General features: G+C 36.5%; 1 protein-coding gene across 1 annotated transcript; it reads left to right on the forward strand.

The window, feature by feature from the left end:
- Window positions 1–914: 914 nt before the first annotated feature.
- On the forward strand, window positions 915–23,033 carry LOC128214537 (chorion peroxidase-like). Its single transcript, XM_052921043.1, has 12 exons — window positions 915–1,108; window positions 12,507–12,633; window positions 12,791–13,002; window positions 13,153–13,326; window positions 13,552–13,594; window positions 14,115–14,227; window positions 16,412–16,513; window positions 18,634–18,729; window positions 18,913–19,167; window positions 21,004–21,253; window positions 21,483–21,656; window positions 22,303–23,033. The coding sequence occupies exons 1-12, from the start codon at window positions 925–927 to the stop codon at window positions 22,925–22,927; spliced, it is 2,355 nt and encodes a 784-aa protein (XP_052777003.1). The 5' UTR covers window positions 915–924; the 3' UTR covers window positions 22,928–23,033.
- Window positions 23,034–24,723: the final 1,690 nt, after the last annotated feature.

Below are 24,723 nucleotides of genomic sequence, written 5' to 3' on the forward strand. Positions count from 1 at the left end.
ACAAAACGATGGGCTAATGGAAACTGAAAGTACTCATTTATAATGTGAGATACCCAATTCTTTTCAAAAGTGTGGAGTAATACTCAATCACATTGGAAAACTTATCTGTAACTCTGTAAAATTGTCATAGAGGTTCTGTCAAAAACAAAGGAAGAAAACGTGCCACCTTAAACTTAATGCTTTTATTTGTGACAGTGTCATGGACCTATTATATTCCGTGTTTATGTCATACCAAAGAAAACGCTGCACATAATAAGTCCAAAATAGTTTTTACTTTTTTTTACTGTGCATAAACCTAGGAATAAAAGTGTGCCCTGGTTTGGGATACGAACCCACAGCCACCGGAGCACTAACATGGCCATCTAATAACAGGATTCAGACTCATGGTTTGGTCTGAAATGGTGTTTTGAAAGTCATTTTGGGACCAACTCAATTGAGCTTGTGTTGCGATTGTGAACAGTGTTATGATTGCGAACAGTATTTAGTCAGTATTAACAGTCATGTGATAGTTCAAATGAAACTTAAGTGTTTAATATAAAACTAATGTTAAGATTGTGGACATTACCTTGTCAGTATTAACTATCATGTGATAATTAAAATAAAACTTAATAATAGTGATCAATATCGAACTGGTGTTAAAATATAATGATGTGAACACCATTCAGGCAGTAATTGTTCAGTGATTGGACGAAAAGTATTGTTTAATATAGCACTGGTGGTAAGATTCAAACCTGTTTTGTGTAGGTTATTAACTAATGTTTCATTTCCTACCAAAAAATAAAACAAAATTTTGAAATTTTATTTTTTATTTTATTTTATGTTCAATCATGGCGGTTCGTTAAACAAACAATAAAAAATAAAAGGCCTAAGGAAGGTTTATATATTGCTTTTGCAAAGATTCTTGATATTTTAAAAGCTTCAGTTATGGTGGAGATAAGAAATTTATTTTTACAGCTGACACTGTTGTTGTTGTCTTGGCGAATTGGAGCTGGTCAGGTTTTGACAAGGTCTCGTGAAGAGTTCCAGGCCGCCGCCACCGAGGCGGCAGTCGGAGCGGAGGCGAGGGTTGCCGCGGTGGAGAGCATTAAGAGGAGCGCCTTTGAAGCAGGTACGGCAAACCTTCGACAAAAGGTATATATTAAATACATATATTAAGTGAAGACAGATAAATGGAAATATATTTTACACATATGGTGATGATCAATAAAGATGTACCCGCTACCGCTCTGGAACAATTAACATACTACTCATCCAAAAAGAGATCATACGAAGTTCATATTATATTATTCATTCAAAAGTACAAGATAACGTTTTGTTGTATATAACCGAGCAGGTTTAATGGATACCATTAAATTATATTTTATAACAAAAACAGTTCTTCACTGTATACGTCATTACACACGTTTACGTTTGCTATGTGTCGCTGCACGTGGGAATGTCTCAACATATATCAGATAAAAGTGCACGCAGACAATAAAACTAATTGACTGCTATTGTACAAACGTGCTACTCATATAAGCCATACGTAAGTAGTGTGACGTTGACAAATTCGAAGCAAAGCATCAAAAAGCGCCTTGGATTAGTTTGTAAAATTTACAAATATGTACGAAATTTAATAACAATGTATATTTTTTTTATCGGTTTCAGTTAAACACCACATGGCGGCTCTTTACCAGTAAATGTTTAACAGTTAGGGTTAAATGATACATCAGGGAACGCATTGTGATGTGGCATATTACTGCCGTAAGATTATAAGTATCTTTCATGGCCGAGAGTGTAAGATGCGTTCATTCCGACCCGAGAGTAGGGTGTTTTGCGGAAACGAGGTTTACCGAGTTTCCGCAAAACACTCTGCACGAGGGTTCGGATGAACCTATCTTACACGAGCGGCTATGGTAGATGCTTTTTCTACCACCTCAGTTAAACAAAATGTGTAAAAATGTATTTTTTAAGCTGGAACACTTTTGTGCGTAGTGAAAATAACTGCGTATAAATATGTAATAAGACGTGATTGTCATGGATATGCGCGCAGTGTTTCAGATTATGTTAATAGTCAAATCGTTATTTATGCCCCCCATTCGAAGAAGAGGGTTATATTGCTTTGCACAGGCATGTCGGTATGTCGGTTGGTATATCGGTCGGTTCGTCGGTAGACCAAAGCTTGTCCGAGTGATAACTCAACAAGTCCTGGACATATGGTCATCAAACTTGACATGAAGGTTGATCCTGACCAGTAGATGACCTCTATTGATTTGAGGGCTCATCAGATCAAAGGTCATGGTCACAGTGACCTTCAATGGTAAAATAATTTTAAAGCTTGTCTGAGTGATATCTCAACAATGCAGGGCCAAAGGTCAAGGTCACAGTGACCTTAAATGGTAAAAGGTTGTCCGATTGATAACACGACAATGCCTGCACCCATGGCCCTCATTCTTGACTTAGAGGTTGGGCCTGACCAGTAGCTGACCCCTGTTGTTTTGGGGGCTTATCGGGTCAAAGATCAAGGTCACAGTGACCTTGAATGGTAAAAGGTTGTTCGTGTGATTACTCGACAATGCCTGCACATATGGCCCTCAAACTTGATTTAGAGGTTGGGCCTGACCAGTAGATGACCCCTATTGTTTTGGGGGTCATCGGGCCAAAGGTCAAGGTCACAGTGACCTTGAATGGTAAAAGGTTGTCCGAGTGATAACTTGACATTGCCTGCACCCATGGCCATCAAACTTGACTTGGAGGTTGGGACTGACCAGTAGATGGCCCCTATTGATTTAAGGGGTCATTGGGTCAAAGGTCAAGGTAACAGTGACTTTGAACGATAAAAGGTTGCCCGAGTGATAACTCAACAATGCCTGCGCCCATGGCCCTCAAACTTGACTTGGAGGTTGGGCCTGACCAGTAGATGACCGCTATTGATTTAAGGGGTCAAAGGTCAAGGTCACAGTGGCCTTGAAAGCAAACTCGACAATTCCTGGACCTATGGTCCTCAAACTTGACATGAAGGTTGGGCCTGACCAGTAGATGACCCCTCTTGACTTTGGGGTCATCGGGCCAAGGTCAAGGTCAAAGTAACCATTAATGCAAAAAAGTTAACAAATCTTCTCCCAGTGATATTTCAACAATGCCTGAATCTATTATCATCAAACTTGACATGTAAGTTGGGCCTGACTAGGAGATGACCCTTATTGATTATAAGAGTCATTGGGTCAAAGGTCAGGTTCACAGTGACCTTGAATGCGAAAATGTTTCAAGTGATAATTGGACAATGCTTGCACCCATGGCCCTCAAACTTCACTTGGAGTTGTGTCTGACCTCTAGATGACCCCTTATGATTTTAGGGGTCATCGGTCAAAGGTCAGGGTTACAATAACCTTGAAAGCAAACTCGACAATTCCTGGACCCATGGTCCTCAAACTTGACATGAAGGTTGGGCCGGACCAGTAGATGACCCCTCTTGACTTTGGGGGTCATCAGGCCAAGGTCAAGGTCAAAGTAACCTTTAATGCAAAAAAGTTAACAAATCTTCTCCCAGTGATATCTCAACAATGCCTGAATCTATTATCATCAAACTTGACATGTAAGTTGGGCCTGACTAGGAGATGACCCTTATTGATTTGACGAGTCATTGGGTCAAAGGTCAGGTTCACAGTGACCTTGAATGCAAAAATGTTTCAAGTGATAATTGGACAATGCTTGCACCCATGGCCCTCAAACTTGACTTGGAGTTGTGTCTGACCTCTAGATGACCCCTTATTATTTTAGGGGTCAACGGGTCAAAGGTCAAGGTTACAGTAACCTTGAACGAAAAAAGCTTGTCTGTGTGATAACTTGTCAATGTCTGCACCCATGGCCCTCAAACTTAACATTTAGATTTTTGGTGACCAGCTGATCACTCCTATGGATTTTGAGGTCATAGAGTCAAAGGTCATGGTCATAACACACTCTATCCTCAAACTTTGAATTGTCATAATATTAAACTGCCTCAACGGCATCCAATGTCAGCGACAAATCAGCTGTCATTTCAGTCCATGCATATTTCATTCAAATGTCCATATAATCCTGACAACATGGCGCTCAGGGGGGGGGGGGGCATAATGTTTGACAAACATCTCTTGTTTAAATAGTTCTGAGGAGAGTGCAGTATTATTTCTTGAAGGGTTTAAGTGAGGTTTTGGAGCTTGATATGCAAGATGTCGGCGAAACCATGAAGAAATAGGATTTTTGGAACCTGTTTCGTACTTTGATACTTACTACACTCTACCCAGCATTATCATTATGTGCAACAAGTTTAATATTTAAAAAATACAATGGACACAAATGTGATAATATATTTATAACATGTGTTTTCTCTTCAAAAGCAGTAAAACAATGTTATGATGTCACCACAATACATATGTATCACTTTATCGAAAATACTTAAGGCTTGCTATTTCATCGATGTTATAACGTACCAGTCAGGTTGCGAGAAAAACAAAATATACTAAAAAAACAACGGCGGGGGATATAGCCGTCCTTTGGACTGCCTTGTACTAATTGTAATAAGTAAGAGAATATCTATGTTTGACAGATTATTTAATATATTTGAACAAATTAATTGGGTTTTTTTTAGATTTTAACAATTCTATAAACTTATACATGCTTGATCTAATGTAAATAATATTTCTTAATATACTTTCTTCTAATGTCAATATAACAAGGACAAATTTATACAAAGTGATATTCATTTCTAAGTCACGAGAGCTACACAAATACAGTAACGTTCATTCCTGGGAATATTGTTAGTTGGATATCTATATCAGTTTGGATTCTTACAGAATGCGCCGAAACTCTCAGTCTACGAACATAGAATCGTTCATCATGTGGAAGAACATTCAAGTATTGCTCGTAAATGTATTTTTAATATTATCATACAATGTTAACACTCCACTTGTTGCTTTATCATTACACCATGTTTGCTTAAAAGTATCAATTGATGTTTGTTTAAACATGCTTACAAATGTGTTAACATCATACAACGATGGCTTATTGAACACATATGTATAATTTTTCTAAGCAGATCTTTATTATCAGCAACCCAATTGCGTTTTCCATTTTCGCAATCATTAAAATACCTATCATTTATTTCCTTTAGTATAACATTGTCTGTGCCTGCAACTTTATACCACTATTTTATTATCCTAATATAACGTGAACCAAACAATGGATAACGTCCTAATTGTCCTTATAATGCGCAGTTACATGTATTTATACGTACATTCAGAACTATTTTACAAAACTTAAAATGGATTCTTTAGATTTTCCAAATCCCCAAATCTCAGACCCATAACTTATAGTTGATCCAACAAAAGCACCAAATAATTTACCAAAAAAAATGCTAGGCTTTGTACTATATTTACTACAATTGGATAATAACCCATTAAGTGCCTTAAGGGCTTTCCCAACGAAGTATTATTGGTTTTGTGCGAATTTACCTTATTTAAAATGTACCCAAATAATGTTTCGTTGGCGAAATACCATACCATTTGTCTTACTTATTTTGACATCAAGATTACTCTTAACACAGCATATTTTTAGCAAAGATAACGTCTTATTAACATCTTCAGGTGTGTGTGTAGTTGGGTTTTTTTGTGTGTTTTTTTTTATTTTTCAATATATATATTTATTAATTTCCTCCAATTATGAAGAGCAAAATGGTTTTACAATTGATAAACATATGCAATGATATAACATAATATATGTGTATAGTACATGTTTGATCTTTTCAATTATATTTATATATGCAATTTAATGTGGTTGATAATCATGCAATTCATCACAATTTATAATACAAAATACAATAATGCATAATTAATATCTGATATGCTACATCACATACTAGTATTCGAGAATTACTTAAGGAATGAATCGCGGGCTTGATGTCATTATCGGGGTATGAACGCAATTGGGCTGGTCAAAGAGTGTAAAGTCCGAAGGACTCCACGCTTACTTTGACCGGAAACATTTTTTCTCAAATGACGTCACAATAACGCGGGAAAAGATCAGCCACTTGAAATCACTTTTAAACTTAAAACACTTAAGGCAACTATTCATTTAAAATTTAAAAAATAATACCTTCTAAAATGTTGATTTATATTGTACGGGACCTGCTGACACAATACAAACAATAACAGTATCAATATTTTTCATGTATATTGTTATGCGATGAATTGCGATCCGAACATAGCCGAAGATGTTGCGTTCATCGATTGATGAACGCAATTGCCGAAAGGCCGTTCATTTAAGGAATGGAAGATGAGTTGTAAATATATTCAAATAAGGCGCACTAGTTTAAGCATAACACCTAGCACATGCAACCATTAAATCATAATAATTTAAGCAATCGTAACTACTTGCCGAAGCAACACTTAATGATAAAGTTCAATAATTCCTTTTGCCATTTGTCTCTCATATGACAAAACAAAGAACATGTTCAGTCATGTATTCAGTCAATAAACTCATGTCATTTGCTGAGAGCTGATTCCACATTTCACATCCTTATAACGCTTTTGGAAGGATTTCATGTTATCCAATCCCGTCATAGAAAAAGACACCAAGACCATGTCGTCCGCCACTGTCAGGGAACACATCTTTAGGTCATGGATGCAAAGACCATTACCACTATTTTCCAGTTCATTGATTAATCCGTCTATGAATAGGAGGTACATTAACGGTGAACTTTTCCCGCCCTGTCTGGTGCCTTGTAAAAATGGAAATTCCTTCGAGTAGAGTCCTTGATACCTAACACGGCTAGTCACATTTAAATACATATTATGAAACGCAACCAAGGTATTACTGTCAATAACTGTGGATGAGGTATCTCTGTCGCGCTCCTTTTGTAGCTGAATAAGCGTGAATAAAAGACCGTCGATCCAGACACGGTCAAAGGCCTGTCTACTGTCCATAAAACAAAGGTACACAATTGACATGTTTTCTTTAGCAAAGTGGAGACATTCCCGAAGAGAAAATGACGTCATGATGCACCAAAGATGATTCAGAAATATACCTTGCTGTCTGTTCACCTTATGAATAATATAGTCCTTACATCGACTGTGCAGTAATAATTCGTAAAGTTTGACTTTTTCCCTCCCTTATGGAGTGTAATTATTTCACCACGCTTCATCAAATCAGGAATATATCCTAGACGCAACACACTAGTCAACAAGTTTGCAAGAGTATTGGACACAACGTTTCGCCCATAAATTAAATGTTCATGCCTAACACTATCTGGCTCACACGCCTTTTTCTTTGGCAATGTCTTTATCGCGTTTTTCACAACTTCAAGTGACACGTCAACTTTTGGATCAATGGTAATTTCCGCAAAGGACTGCTCCACTGCCTCTGTTTTTATTTGTTCCAATTCTCGTCAAACTCGAGTGATTCTGAAGGAGAATAAAGTGACTAAAATACAAGCCCCACTTCTCTGTAATTTTCACCCGGCCTCTGCATATCTCCCCGTTAAACTTTATTCCATGACCAATATTATTCACATAGCTTTTCTTTCGCGCTTTCACTGATTTCCAGAAATAATCGGAATCTGTTTCAGCCGCCCTTACAAGTGTATGGTCCAGATTTTGCAGAAATTCTTCAACTGTTCTTCTGTGTTTACGTCTAAATATTCACTTCGCGTTTTTGTACTCAACATATTCAGAATAATTTTCTCCTCTTGGCCTATCAGCCCGGCACCAGCTATCACGTAACACTTTCATGTTTTTTTTCTGTAGAATAGAGAGCTCTTCTGACCAATATGGTTTAAGGTGTCTCTTGAAGATCCGTTCTGGAAATGATTTACTCGAACATTCTAACAGTTTATCACACACGCTTTCATACAGTTTGTCAATGCTCCTTACGTCACATGGTTCTATAGTAAGCTGGTCATACAGATAATCAATACCCCTTTCGTCACATGGTTCTATAGTAAACTGGTCATACAGTTTGTCAATACCCCTTTCGTCACATGGTTTTATAGTAAACTGGTCATACAGTTTGTCAATACCCCTTTTGTCACATGGTTCTATAGTAAACTGGTCATACAGTTTGTCAATACCCCTTTCGTCACATGGTTCTATAGTAAACTGGTCATATAGTTTGTCAATACCCCTTTCGTCACATGGTTCTATAGTAAACTGGTCATACAGTTTGTCAATACCCCTTTCGTCATATGGTTCTATAGTAAACTGGTTAAACTCATAATGCAATAAAGATTCATAGCAATATATATGATATACCTTGACTTTTTCCAGTTAGTGCAATTAGTCATATTATAGGCATTTTATTCATTTTCAATTCAATCAGCAAATTTAAGCGATGAGCAACAAATAATAGGTCTATGTCGAGAAACGTTTAAACAACAGTCATTCGCAACTTCACAATGTGTCACAAAGTCAAAATTCTCCCGTGGTATACATATATAGTCTATAAGTATAACGTATAACAACCGTCATATGATACGTACGTGTTGTCAGAACGTACGCACGATGGCATAGTATTTACAGGACACATGTTACAATTATTTAAAAAGTATATCAAACACTTATCTCGGCTGTTTAACAGCGGTGCACGCACCTTGGCGTTGAAGTCGCCCATAAAAATCGTTAGACCCATTTCACTATACGTGTGATATAAATATGGAAATATAATCATAATATATCTCAAAAGAGTGACAAGACACAAGACAGGTATACTTGAAAATTGTACATATATTGTCCAGGTACTACTTTGAATTGAATACCTACAATACGATCATCATTTATCTGCAATGGTGAAATAAAATGGTCAACATGTTTTTGCTATAATATAGAGACACCGCCCTTTCCTACCCCACATTTCTTCAGAGTTTTATCACAACATGTATAACGATTGTATTCACCTGTGTTTAGATTTTGCTTCGGCCGAGGACCGATAATATCTACATGTACTTTGTAGTTAAGAATAGAAAGTGGGTCATCGCATTCGGACAGGTTTATTCCCCGGAAATAAACTCTGAGAAGTCGTTAAAACCCGGAAAAATATTAATCGTACTATGATGCAATTAAATGCTAAGTAGGCGTAAAAAATCAATTCTTAATGTTTTAAATGAAATTATAATACTTCATTTAATCCTACAATCAGTTTTTAGGTGATTGTAGTTCATTCATAAGTATATTTTCTATGTTCTTAATTTCCTAAATTGGCTATTACTTGACATTTTTATTGAGATTGTTAGTTTTTGTTTGTGTTGAATTGTAAATAGTGTGTCGCATAAAACCATTCTCTTGTGTAAGTACATACTAACAACCTTTAAACCATTACTAAATGAATATATTATACACTTTTACCATTCAAATCAAATCGCGTAAAGCGTTGACAGCCTATCGACCTGCTACAATTTGTGTCATAGCCATGTAATGCCGAATGAAACGGAATATTTCTCAGGTTGTCTCAGTAATTTTAGTCCAATATCTTTAGCATGTAGTATAATGCATATACATAATTAAAAAAAAACTTAAAAAAATCTGTTCATTTTGTCCACGAGAGACATATGTTGAGGGTATTATTAAGATACATGTACATCAAACATAAAGATAATAAGTAAATATTTGGCGTATTCCACATTTCAAGTGACTTATACTTCGTGTTTCATTGAGAATCAACATTAAACTTTATAAGTTTTCGCGGAGGAAATTAGGAGCGATCATATACTATCTTATCTAGATGTTTACGTTAATAATTATGTTTTACAATTACATGACTATACTCAAAAAACGTTGCAGGCCGAAAGCCATTCAACGCTTTAAGCGCTTTGATTCCGCTCACGCTCTCTCCACTATGTTTTTCCATAAAGAGAACACACGGATGCCTTTACAGAAGGCCCCTTCGTCGATATGACAGTTGATAACAGTTCCGTATTTACATCACTACTAAGTCCAAGTACACAGAAATGTTTATTACCGCGCTTGCGTTGCACAACATGAAAGTCTTCTCGCTCGGTGGCCCTAACCGGAATAGGGTGCGAATCCGCTTCAATGTACGTGGTGTTGTTGTTGCCACCGCTCACTAGGGGATCTGCCCCCGCCTCCCATATACTTTCATCACGTTGTTCACCCTTAAAAACATTTCGTTTACTGTAATATCAGCATCTCATAATGGATCAAAACCGCCTGCATTGTCAAAATTGTTATTTCTAGCAAATGTCCCGACTTCATCATTTTTGTTTGTAAAATATAATTACTTAATTCAGCAGGTCTTCCAATGTAATGTCATTTGTTTTGCCTTGTTTAGTACCTTTAAAGTGTTCCCAAAAGGCCTTAGGTATAGACAAACGTAACTGTTGAATACGTTTACATTGCGCGGCTTTAAACAACTTACGTTTGCGTTTAACAAGCCCTATATATATATACAACTGGTTAAAATAATTAAATGTTGCGGCCCATGCTCGTATTGCATTTAAACAAGGCATTTAATAACACATATAAACTGCAAATTAACACACACAAAAATAAAAAAATAATAATAATTAATAATAATAATAATAATAATAATAATAATAATAATAATAATAATAAGCGAGAGAGGGATGGGTGTAGAAAGTGATACCGGGTGCCGGGTTTTAGCACCACCCTACTTTCGGTTTGAGTTTACCTTTGAGGTCAGGGGGCTAAAGGTCAAGGTCGTTGTGACCATAAGGTGAAAATACACAGTTTTCAATAATAAAAAAATGCTTAGGCCTAGAGATCTCGAACTTGGTAGAGGTCCCTCATTCATGACCAGCGCTCTTACAAGTTTTACGCCAGTTGGGCTGAGATCAAGGGTGACCTTGAGCTGAAAATCCGATTTATTTCAATAACTGAAGAATGCTTATATCTAGGTACCTCAAACTTAAAGTAAACTGCATTGGCTTCCTTTTAGTTATGTTGCAACAACATTCGCGACGTCTTTGATGCTTTGCATCAAAATTAGTATTGTTCTTATCTGCCTTAATCACAAATTGCCAACATTGGGTAACGGTGGTCTCTATCGACTTCTCCACTCAGTGCAATGGATACGCTAGTTTAGCAATTATTAATCTATTGGACGCATGGCTAGATTAAGGCAGATAACAAGTACAGAATTTATTAGGGTTATAAAGATGATCTGTCCTTTTATTATAAATTTTGATAGAAAATTTCAGTTTTGGACGATTTTAGATTTAGCCATAATTAAGTAGAGCTATTTTTGTTAATATATTACTTTCTTTTTTACACATAAACAATTGTATTACTATAAATGACAAACTTCGTTGCACATGTCATACCGTATCCAAAGTGTCATAATCTTGCTGATAGTTTGTTTCTATCTTGCTGTGAATACGCCGTGGAGTGGGCAATAAAACCATTAGCGTTCTGTTGAATACACAATTTCTGGGCATCGATTTTCTACAAAGTTTACATAAATGTTCAAAAAGGTCCAAAAATTATTTAAAACAATTTTTTTTCGAAAATGCATCTGAAAGAGAAAAATATTCTGCATCGTAATCCGCTGGAAGCTAAGCGATCGGAGGTCTATAAATAACTTTAAATAGCAAAACAATATTTAGCTCCTTCTTAGTTCAATGTAACTTTAGGTGACCAACAAAACCCTTAAAAAGGACCAACATGTAAAAATTATACAATTTACACAAAACCATCATCTTAAAGGGCAAGAATTATCTTGACATATGTAAAAGTAAGTTGATCTGTTGAAATACTAATTCGTGAGAACTGTTTAACCATATTTTCCCTACATCGACACTTTCGCTTCAGCGGACTTCTACAAAGTTGGCAATACTAGCCATGCGTCAAATGCATTTAAAACTTCTAAACTAAACTATCTTTACGCTACTTTTGCACGGAGGGGAGACATCGATAGAGATCACCGTTTGCCCGATAAGCTCCAACGTTGGCAAAATACTCGTATATGGGATATTATGAATGGACGCTTATCTGGTGACCTGTATCACGTCGAGTTCGGTGTGTAAACACGATACATGTTTACTCACCGAACGAGATGTTCGGGTTGGTCATGTTCCTGAATATTTACATGCTTCTGGAGCGTGAGTACAGTTAGATAATTTAATGTATTTTTTGTCACGCTATTTTTAGCAACGCGAAAGTAGTTCTGAGATTACACATGGTACTCGCATGATACGGAATCAGAAAACGACAGTATCATAATACGAATTTTTCAATACGGCGCGCTGTATTTACACTGTTGGATATGGAAAAGGAATTTGATAGGCATACAATAAGATGCAATTCCATACAGAAGGCCTGGTTTCAACGAGCCTCCAACAAACTTATTCCAACAGCCACTGTCGGCTCTCTTTGAATATATATTTGTAGTTCAAAAACTATATCCTATTGATTCATTGGTGAAAATGCAAATCATTTAGTCTGGAGTTTACGATGTATTACCCAGCCTCATGGCAGATACCGTCATAAAAACACATAACCACATCTTCGAATTCCTTCTTGTAGGCGTGGACCGAGTTAGGCCAGTCGGAACAGACTTTGCTGGACCCGAACTGCTGACTACCGCTACTGCGAATGCAATCGGTAGGGTGGGGTTGGCCTTTGTAGATACCGCCAGAGGCTCTATAGGCAGGTAGGTACATCCCTCTCTATTCTGTTTTGAACTGACAGTGTAGTGATTACACTTCTTTTAAATAGTTAAAATATAAATCAATACATCTTCATGTGTCCGTGTACGCAACCAACAGTGTTCGATCGTAACCATGATTTTATATCATCTTTACTTCTAGGCTGGGAATTCGTCCAGCAGACGCTGGATTCCAGATAACAGCCGCTAGGGTCCCACCGCCGGTGGGTCTGGTCTGCCCTTTCATACCACCCATCTGTGACCCGGCAGCCAAGTTCCGAACGATAGATGGTTCATGTAACAATCTTGCCAACCCCCTGTGGGGGAGATCGCATACGCCCTTCGAGAGATTGCTTGACCCTATCTACGATGACGGTTACGTATATAGAACAGTTAATTGTTGCTTTTGACAAAGTTAAATATATTTCTTGCATGTTTATCATCATATGATACATACATGTAGCATTTTTAAAATTTGGACCCTTGATTCTTAATAATGATATAATATTCCGGCACATTTCACAGGCCTAAATGAGCCCCGGGCCGCCAGAGTGTCGGGAGGACCACTGCCGAACCCGCGCCTGATCAGTCGGGAGTTCCACGACAGCATGTCGAATCCCCTCGCCGGCTCAACACGCCTGCTTATGGAGATCGGCCAGTTCATTAGCCACGATACAGAGTTTCAGGCTCTCTCAAAAGGTAATCATTAATCACCTCGTGCAGTTATACATAATTGATTATTACTTTTGAAAATATGTACGGCTTTTCTTGGACATAGCGGTAAGAACTTCTTCTTTTTTTCTTACCGTCAAATGAAAGATTAAAAAGCAAATGATATTCAAATAAAAAAAATTGGCTGATGTTAATTTAAAATGTATTTACTTTTTTCGATGTTTTCCACTTAAAGGTAAACCATTTTTTCAGGCTTCGACGATGCCAATTTGGATTGCTGCGTGGACCCTAACAAGTACCGTATCTCAATTTAGATTTATAAACATAATATATATACATATATATATATAGGCGAAACCGAGGGTAACAGTATTTACCTGAATGTTGACAATATGCACTGTCACACTGGAAGCCATGCAATATTTATTTTATTATACCGAACCCAGTTACATTTATATACATATATAAAGATTTTTTACCATTACACAACCTTCAAGAATAATCAATTTATTCTGTAATTATTGTTTGTTTACATTAGCTGTCATTTTGTTGCAAATGTCGCTTAGAAATAATGCAAACACCGGTTGTACCCAGATTTACAACACATTTTAATAAGCGCTTACCACCTCAGACTTGGGAAACCAAAAAAATGCCTATTCTTAGACACGCGTGCTATGTGACAGTAATAATGTCAACCGGTCAAAACGGTACTGTCAGTGTGACAGTAAGAAATTGCCCATGATGGGTATATGAGAAATTAACATGGGCTGGTCTCGTGAGGTATAATAATATGTTTTATTCAATGCTTGTTTTAGGGAAGGTTGCTTCCCCATAATGATTCCGCCGGATGACCCTTTCTTCCCGCCAATTCGAACGTGTATCAACGTTGTCAGAGCTCTACCAACGCCCCCACTAGACTGCGCAGTCGGTAATGGTGTTGCGTTCATAATGTGTGTACACAAAACCCTTCATATATATCGTAATTTGTCTATTTTGCAGTTCAGGGACTGGAAATTTCATCTCATGACTCACATTTTAAGATGTCCTAGAACAAAAAGTTAAAAAAATACTTGCATTAAAAGCAATTAAGAGAAAAGATTTTATTTTTTAAAAACCCGAAACCGCAGTTACCCAGGATAACTAAATAAAATTATACAAAATTACTCATTTATAAATGCTGTTATGTTAAACATTTCTAGAAAGACCAAAATATTATCTTAAAGGCCTAGTTTAAGCCTTCTATAAGTGCCCCCCATCCCCCCCCCCCAAAAAAAAAAACAAACAAACAAACAAACAAACTGTGTACAGTACACAACCTCTGTTTATTGATCTTAATCTACTTGCCTTGATCCCTCTTATCAGATCACCGATCTGAGTATCCTGCTGTGCAGTAAAAGCCTAGTTTAAAGAATGTTTGGCATGATAATCCCTTGCTGTGCATCTCCTGCTAATTGCACTGGCGTCACAGTAAGGGCCAATTTCCTGTGTATTTGTTTATTGGCTCAGGGCCAATTAGGGTCCATTTCTATAATAAAACCTCCAAGACTACACAGCAGAAAACTCAGGTCGGAAATCTGATAAGACAATGAGGCAATAAAATTAAGATCAATACACAGAGGTTGTTTACTATACACAACTTGTTTGTTGTTGTTTTTTGTTTGTTTTTTGTTTTGTTTGTTTTTTTTTTTGTTTTTTTGTTGTTTTTTTGTTTGTTTGTTTGTTTGTTTGTTTGTTTGTTTGTTTGTTTGTTTGTTTTTGTGTTGTTTTTGTGTTGTTGTTTTTTTTGTTTGTTTTTTTGTTGTTGTTGTTTGTTTTTTTGTTGTTTTTTTTTTGTTTTTTTTGTTGTTGTTTTTTGGGGGGGGTCAATTATAGAAGGATTAAACTAGGTTTTTAAGACAAATTGTATTTTAATGCCAGTTCCTACTTCGATTCTATCATAATCAGATTTTATTTTTATAAACTGAAAATCCGAATTCGTTACAAGTGCAAAAAAAACAACACTCCTCTTTTACTTAGTGAAATACAAAGTGACATGCAAAGTAAACGAACTCATTACATATGGGAAATTGAAATATCCCCACCATCATTGTAAACGCTACCCATACTATGCTATGATATATCTATAAAATGATGTCTGCCGGGGAACCTAAGTCGGCGTGGAGTCTTTTCAGGCAATCGGACTGTTTTATAGATCTTGCGCGTTAGCAGTCTAACATTTCACAAGATTCATAGGGCATTTTAGCCAGATCGTGCCGCCTCAAATACATATAAAATATCGTTCTAGTTGACTTTAACTCAAGAAATATAATGCTGTCCATAGGGAAACCCATCTAAAAATACTTATTTCATTTTCAGGCTTATACGAAGAGTTACTTTCAGAAATGAACCATCACCGTATATACAATAAATAAAGAGTTGTTCTTTGCGCCATTGTTTTTTATGGAACTTTGTCGGGAAATAGTGTAAAAAATAAAAAAAAGTCTCGTATGTTTACGTTTTCCTTAATAGTGTGGGATCATTTCAGCAAGTACGCGTGACGTACGTTCCTAATGCAATAATCTACCCACCCTAGGTATTCTATCACTTCTGGCAGTTTTTATATCTTCGTTATCTCGAAGTATTCCCGAGTTCCTGACGACTTCGACATAACGGAAGTATTTTTATTGGAGATTTTCAAACTGTACGTCTCGATTGCCTTGAAATTGGTCGTCCGTTTCGTGGCATTGTCAAGTTAGCATTGTTTTCTTCTTGTTTGATTACTTAATCCATTGGAAATGTCTGTTGGGGCCAGAGTTTAAAATTCTGATTTTATTTTCTAAACTGCAAATCTTTCATAAAAATAAACAAGATTATGCTGCTATCGTTTTAATAATAAAACATGATAAACAAGCGGAACGCGTGTTCATGGAATATCGGCTTAACATTCAATGCCTGGTTGCTTATTTTGTGCTATTATTGTGCAAACGTTGAAGTCATTCCAGCGCATGGCGAAAAGCTGTAAACATTAAGCCGAATCTTAATTATTACCGTTTAAAGTATTTCAGAACGAGATCGGACGCTCTTTCGTGATTTCAATGTAGTTCAACTAAGTTTTCCGCTCCGTATGTTTCAGGTGTCCGTCAGCAGTTGAACCAGATCACCCACTACCTGGACGGCTCGGCCATCTATGGCTCCTCGGACGACGAGACCCATGACCTCCGTCATCACACTGGGGGTGGGTGCGCCTCTTATTTAATTAAAGATTTGGCTAAAGTTTTTTGTGACCCTAATGTATTAATATGCGTCCGTAAATGCCCGTAAAAGTGCATAATCATAACTGGTCCTGATGGAATAGGACCAAACATTTTACGCTATTGTGGCAATTACATAACATCTACAATAGCTTCCATCATCAATAACAGTATAGAAAGCGGTATATTTCCTGACAAATTGAAAGAAGCTTCTGTTGTCCCGATACACAAATCAGGAAATAAATACGAACCGGGAAACTATCGCCCTATATCCATTCTCAATACTTTATCAAAGATATTTGAACGACATATTGCGTCTCAGTTGCAAATGTTTTTTAAGAGAACGGATATTATACACAAAAATCAGTCGGGTTTCCGTCCAAATCACTCTTGTCAGACTGCATTAACCCATCTTATAGATACTTGGTTGAAGGGTATAGACAGTGGTGATTATGTAGGGGCCATTTATCTCGATCTCCGAAAAGCATTTGACTTAGTCGACCATGAAATACTCTTACACAAACTTAAACTTTATCACTTCACAGAAAGGTCTATGAAGTTATTTAGGTCCTATCTGACTAACAGGATGCAATTTGTGAAATGGAACAACATAAATTCAGAGAAAATGAAAACTATGTCGGGTGTCCCTCAAGGATCAATACTCGGTCCCTTACTTTTTCTAATATACATCAATGATATGCCATTAATTTCTTCCAATTCATGTATTGACTTATATGCAGATGATTCCACGTTATACAAAATAGGTCCAAGTATATTGAGCATTCAGTCAGATCTACAAAAAAGTCTTAATAGTGTGAGCTGTTGGTGTGAGACAAATAATATGTCAATCCATCCATCAAAAACCAAATGTATGATTCTATGTACTAATTATAAGGCAAAACATGCATTGCAACTTGAACTATCAATAGATGGATTGTCAGTAGAAAACGTGAAATGTCAAAAGGTCCTCGGGGTGCATGTTGATCAGACATTGTCATGGCATACACATGTTAAGACTGTAGTGAATAAGCTTAATTCAAAATTGGCACTTTTAAGAAGAATAGCATATTATTTAACAGACGAGATGAAATCATTGTATTATAATGCATATATCATGTCAAACATGGAGTACTGTTGTAGTGTCTGGGGACTTACACATTCCTCAGATACCACAAAAATCACTAACATTCAGAAAAGAGCGATTAAGCTAATAATGAAGTCGGGAACTAGCCACTGTGGAAACATGTTCAAACAGTCTGGGTTGCTATCTTTTGAAGACAGGTGCTATTATTATCTCTCATTACTTGTTTTCAAAAGCATGAATTGTTTGACTCCTTCGTAGAATTGTTAACATTTGCCAAAAATGAGCACTATAACTTGCGTTCTTCAAAAAACAAGGATCTTTTTGTTGTAAAACCTAGAACAAACTATATCAAAAATACATTTGCCTATAAAGCAATGAAAATTTGGAATAATCTTCCTACATACATAAAATGTCAAGATAAGCTACCAGCCTTTAAACATGCATTAAAAGGCTACTTATTGGCAAAATAATTTTATCACATGAACAAAAAATCTTGACACTTTATTTAAATCACATTATAATAAATAGTTCATTGTTTACATGAATTGTGTTAATGTACGTATATGACATTCTTGCAACAACTTGTAATGGATACTACCAAATATGTAAATATATTGATTGAATGTGGTTTTACTGAATATATCTACATTATTTACAGTATGAAATTATTGCAATTTATAATCATCATATTAAACTGAGTTGTGTTTGTCGAAGAAATGTATGATAGTGATAGTGTGAATGTATGTTTTGTATGTTGCTTAATATGTATAGTACAAGTGTTTTTGTAATACTTTTTGTGTGAAGGCCATGCTGGAAATAAGTAGTATGTCTGTAATGATTGTACACTTAGTATGTAACCTTCGTTAAATAAAGTTGTTATTATTATTATTATTATTATAAAAAAACGTACGGAATTTTACGGGAAGTGATAGACGTTGTTGGCATATGTCGTTATAGACATAATATGACACAATATACGTATTCAAATCAAGTTAAGTCTGTTTTAAAATGTGTTCACAGGTCTTCTCAGGACAAGCCCCAACGACCTTTTACCGCATACGGCAGCGACCGGAACTGACTGTATCGAGTCCCCCCCCTTTACCTGCTTCAAGGCCGGTACGAGCAATAAACACTTTCAAGAACTGTTTATTAAACTGAAGAGTCAGTGGTATAAAACTGATATTTAAAACTTTATTGATAGTATACATAAGATTTATAATTGGATTAATATATAGTAATTGAAATATAACTTATGAAGAAGTCCCATGTCGAACTAAGAGCAAATAACTTTTGTTACAGGGGACGCCCGTGTGAACGAGCAGCCGGCGCTGATATCCATGCACACGGTCTGGATGCGGGAACACAACCGCCTTGCGCGCGGCCTCGCGCTCCTCAATCCCTTCTGGGACAACGATCGACTCTTTCAGGAGGCGCGCCGTATCCTGGGTGCCGAGCTCCAGCACATCACATACAGCGAGTTTCTTCCGGAAGTACTGGGAAGCAACGTTATGGCAAGCTTCGGGTTGAATCCACTTTTAGACGGTTATTTTAATGGTAAATCTGCTGATAATATCACGTACCTACAGCCCAAAGTCCATGATTATATGGAGTATAAGTATTTGTTTCAGGGTGAGATCATAATTTCTTTCATGCTTTACGATGAAATATGGGGTTTTAACAGTGAAATAACAAAAGTGAAAATATCAATTCGATATTTTCACTGCAAAATAAGGAGTGAAAATATCAACTTTCAGAACTACTTTTAAATTCATTTGTTGTTACATGTACTTGCCTTGATCAAAACAGAACACTGGACTGTAGTAAATTATGTCAAAAATGCTAAAAAAATAAAGAAATATTTTATAAATTTAAATAAATATATAATTGGAAATTGACAACTTACCGTTTATTACCGGTTATCCCGTTTATCAAACATTTTACTGATCTTTGAAGCTGAATGTTCGAACATTTGCTTTCATACCAAACAAATTACAGACAAAAACAACTGTTCGAACATAAATAAAATTTTATATCATCGTTCAAATGTATTTTGAACTGTTAACCGTTGTAGTACGTAAAATGAGCTTCCTGGAGAACTCACACAACAATTTACAGATAGATCCGATATTTTTACCCCACCCACACCTCAAAATGCGTCAACAAACTAGCGTGGCATTTACTCTTTATCTGGAAAACAAACATTTTAAAGCGAAACAGACTGGTCTCTGACAGTAAGATGACTGAATATAAACTTACTATAAAAACACGCGTACATGCAGTCTTAAACTAAGAAGAATGGTTAAAATCCAATGAGTATCCATATTTGTTTATCTAACACATTTGACCTTCCAAATTTTCATTCTTTAAATAGCGGCGTAGTAATTCGGTTATGTATTCATGCCTATCTTAAAATAAAAAGTGTTTTCATTATTTTTTGGAACATATGTGAACTAATAATACTTCATAGTTTACTGTTCATAAAGCTTTGCAATAAAAAACGAGCGAATATTAAGCTATAAGAATGAATAGCAAAGAACTATATCTCAGCAAACCGAAAGTAGAAAAGTTGACAGCTATAATTATGCATGAGGGGCGCCCCACGGGTAGCGGCGTAAAGCCCACCCTTTTCAAAAAGGGGGTAATTCAGAAATGAATAAAAAAAACAAATAAAACTCCGAAAATAAGCATAAAAGAAACAGAAAATTTGTTTATTTCAGTGTAAGATCGTATTTAATTTCACTCGTGATCATAAAAGAAACTACATTATCACTCGTGGTTTCGACACTCGTGAAAATATGTTTTTTCTATGACACTCGTGAAATAAAATACGATCTTACACTGAAATAAACAAATATCCTCTATATATTTCACCGAGTGAGCACCAAAACCTATGTTTACTTTTGATGTTCACGAGGTGAAATAGATTGCGATATGACACTGAAACATTAAATGTCCATTTAAGTATATGCATAAACAGATTTATACTGACATTTATTATAGTTTTTAAAAATATGCGCCAAACTGTATGCGAACGTAACGTTATTTCGGAAATAATGTCGTTCGGATTATTTCGCAGTACTGTGCGCTCTGGACTGAGAGCGGGCTAAAATTTCAAAACTGCGAAAAATATCAAAGCGACATGTTTTATGTTTGAAACAGTGAAATATTAATTGTACTTAATTGATAAATCTCCATAAACCACCAGAAAGCATATATCAAAATATATCATCTTTGAAAATATTCATTGTCATATATTATGATTACATGTATCAGCATGATCATGATATATATGGAATGATGGAATTATTAAAAAAAAGACATAGTCAGACTTATAATCAAATTGTCAACATAGGCAAATATAATAAATCTTACTGAAAAACAATTTCCCAGGTTACGACCCGAGCGTGCAGCCAATGGTACGGAGTGCGTTCGCGACGGCCGCCTACCGGTTTGGCCACAGCCTTATCCGGCAGCGAGTGTTTGTCCACGATGGCTTTGCCGCAGTGTCCGATCGCCTCCTTAAAGACGAATTCCTGAAGCCCGAGCTCGTCTATACGCGGGGTGTTGGGAACATATGTCGGGGCGCCACACGTTCACATGTGGAAAGCGTGGACAAATCGCTCACTGACCAGATTACAAAGTCAGTATATTCTCACTCTTGTACTGTAGCAGTTTTTTTTATCATATTTTTTTTACCCAACGAGATGTGTTAGTAGAGACAGATGGTATTTAGAATATATATTTATCAGTCTTACGCTTAATACTCTACCGCGCAAGGATACATGAGTATGAACGTTACCCGACGCATACAGACAAACAAACCAACTAAATAAACTCATTATGATAAACCCCTTTGTCACTGCTTACAGCCGGTTGTTCGAGCGAATTCCAGGTTTCGGCGGGGACCTAGCTGCTATAAACATCCAACGGGGGCGGGACTATGGCATCCCTGGTTACCAGGCGTACCGTCGCCTCTGTGGACTGGCCGGCGCGTTCTCACACACACCACCTGTACAGGCACATCTTGCATCCATATACAACATGTACGCAAAAGGCTGATAACATGCGTCGTTGCACAGGTCTTTTTCGATACAATTAAGGCGTTTTTCTTTCTTTCTTTTAAATATTTAAACAAATGCATAATACCTGAAAAAATATTGGTATATTCTTAAAGTTACACTCGTACATGTATTTAAAATCAATACATACGCATGTACATGTGTAACAATCATATTTTTAGTGATAAACCGTTAACTTCTTAGTAATACTAAATAATGCATTTATGGAAAATAGCAGTATTAATTACTCATAACAAGATTGTTACCATGTATTTAATAGCTAAAAACGCACACATATTAAATGACTGTTGTGTCCTTAAAGATACAATAATCAACTATCGTCTAATAAGGTAGAACAACAGTATTGTCTGCACATTTCTTTTGAATTAAACACGGAATTAATCATAAGAACCATTGTGTTCGATATTAATTCATCTTTTTCGGGAAATTGAAACAATTGTATTAATTGTGGTATATCTTATTTGGGAGTAAGAGTGCCCCTTAATGAAGACTTGCAAAAAAGTCAAGTCAATAAAACACTTAATTTCATAAACGACGTTGAAACGCTATTGAATACCGGCTGGCAAATGTTTTTAACGTGTATATTTAGTCCAAATGATATATTATCAAGGTCGCCAGAGGACATTGACCTGTTTCCCGGTGGCGTGTCTGAAATCCCCGTCCTCGGGGGCAAGGTTGGCCCGACCTTCGCTTGCCTCATCGGTCGCCAGTTCCAATCATTGAAGATTGGAGACAGGTTTTATTATGAAAACAGCGGCTTCAACGCCTTTTCCTTGGACCAACTGCATGAAATCAAGAAAGTTACCCTCGCTTCGCTCTTTTGTGCTAATACAGATATTGGCAAAATACAGCCGGAAGCATTGAAACATATCCAACCAGGAAACCCTCTCGTCAAATGCAATAGCATTCCGCATTTAGACCTGCTTCCCTGGTGTGAACCTATACATGGCGGCTACTCGGCCTGGCAGTGGACGATTTGTTTTGGGGCATGGCGGATCCGGTATCGGATTTGTAACAATCCTCTGCCAAACGCGTGTGGAGAACCATGTCCACTGCAGTTTGAAATCCAAATAGAAATATGTCCTTTCCGTAGCCCGGAATTTGGACGGGGATACGCTGGCCCTCCTGGTGTAGCCAGGATAAGCGCAGAGGTGTTCCGACTGTCCAAGGGAAAGAAGTACGCTATTGGCTCCCACACTATACATAAAGCTATAAAAAATGCTCTGTTTTATTAAAATGTATTTCAGGTACATGACGTACAGATATGGTGAACGTTTTTGTCATACATCGTATTTTAAACTATGGTATATAAATATTTCTGAATAAACACACCAAATTGACCGAATTATCAGTAGATTGTCAGAAACAGGTAGTACAAGTGCTCTTCTTAACAAACTTTCATTGACCTTTCAAAAAAGTATTCTAAACACACGTGTTTCTCGATGGTCATCATGGATGCAGATTGTTCCATTTGAGAAAATTGCCGACGAAACCATTCTCATTCATCAAAGGTTTGATAATGATTATAAGTATCTGCCAAGGCCGAGAGGGTAAGATAGGTTCATTACGACCCGAGCGGTGTTTTGCGAAAACGAGTTTTACCGAATAACACCCTGCGCAAGGGCCGGGATGAACCTATCTTACACGAACGGCCATGGTAGATGCTTTTTCTCCCACCTTAGTTAAACAAAATTAAGTCAAAATGTATTTTTTGCTTTTTACTTAGTGAAAATAATTGTGTAATTCGTGTTTGTCATGGATATGCGCGCAGTGATTCAGATTATGTTAATAGTCAAGTCGGTCTTTGAATAGTTCTAAGGAGAGTGAAGCATTATTTAGTTAGTTCTGCCCGGAAAATTCTTGGTTCTATGCAATTTATTTGCAAAAAGCTACAGAAACATGCTCAGTAGCAAAAAGTTTAAACATAAACCCGGTTTAGTGGCAATGGGTACGCCAAAGACATAGAACACAAATTCACAAACAAGAAACATAGAACAGCACACAACTCTACAAACAGCACAGTGCATAAATACTATATATTTATTTATATATAAATAATTGGTATGTTTATCAAGAATTGTTAGGTACCGCCTTGGAACGGTCAGTAAAATGTAAATTTACTGGGGGTTTAAACCAGTTTATGTGCACAAACCTCACTCTTATCCCAACAATTTTTAATAAAGATAAAACGCAAAAGATAAATCTTATCAAAGTATGCATTAACTTGAGGAAACTTAACAATAAAACAAATAATAATAAAAAACGAAAAGGTAAACCCCAAGTACTTCAATGATTAGAGATCCCAACTCTATCTGCAGACGGAGGGAAACAATTCAGAGCACCTAATGCAAATACTTTTCAAAGATACGATGCAGTCATCGTTAGAAACCAAAAGCTTCACACACAGTCTGCCTTAAAAGGTTTAAATCTGTGTGATCATATAGTTTCATAATAAAAAGCATCATTGTACTAAAACTGGGAACAAATAAAGAAAACCATTATTAAAAATAAAAGCGACTAGACAAGCCCTAAAATATAAACTTCATCGTAAAACTCTTCATCAAATTTATATATCATATTTAAGACCAATTCTAGAGTACGCCTCAGTTGTCTGGGATAGTTGTACAATTTATGAAAAGTAGACCTTGGAAAAACTGCAATACGAGGCAGTAAGAATTGTTACTGGTCTCACACGTTCAGTTTCAATCGCTAAATTAATTAAGGAAATCGGCTTGATTTCATTGTCGGATAGAAGAAAAATGCAAAAGTTAATTTCAGTTTACAAAAATATCCACTGTGAACTGCCGTCGTATATATCAGCACACTTTCCACAAACAGTCAATCATTCTAATCCTTATTAGAAGCGGCCGTCTATGGGGATACATGTTTGCAATTGTCAATGGGGAAGTGTATACGGATAAATTTAAGTCTTTGTTAATGAGATCAACTCTTATTCAACTTTACTTAAAATTTGTCGTCAATAACCGTTTTGATGCGTGTAAAACTTCCAAAACGTCATATAAAACGAATA

The sequence above is a fragment of the Mya arenaria genome, chromosome 13, assembly GCF_026914265.1.
Source record: "Mya arenaria isolate MELC-2E11 chromosome 13, ASM2691426v1".
Taxonomy (NCBI): domain Eukaryota; kingdom Metazoa; phylum Mollusca; class Bivalvia; order Myida; family Myidae; genus Mya; species Mya arenaria.

Excerpts from the sequence above, each read along its gene's own strand:
- LOC128214537 (XM_052921043.1), top strand. The coding sequence starts at position 925 with ATGGTGGAGATAAGAAATTTATTTTTACAGCTGACACTGTTGTTGTTG. Across the intron at positions 16,514-18,633 it reads CCTCCGTCATCACACTGGGG|GTCTTCTCAGGACAAGCCCC; the intron begins GTGGGTGCGCCT and ends ATGTGTTCACAG. Across the intron at positions 19,168-21,003 it reads TTTAGACGGTTATTTTAATG|GTTACGACCCGAGCGTGCAG; the intron begins GTAAATCTGCTG and ends ACAATTTCCCAG.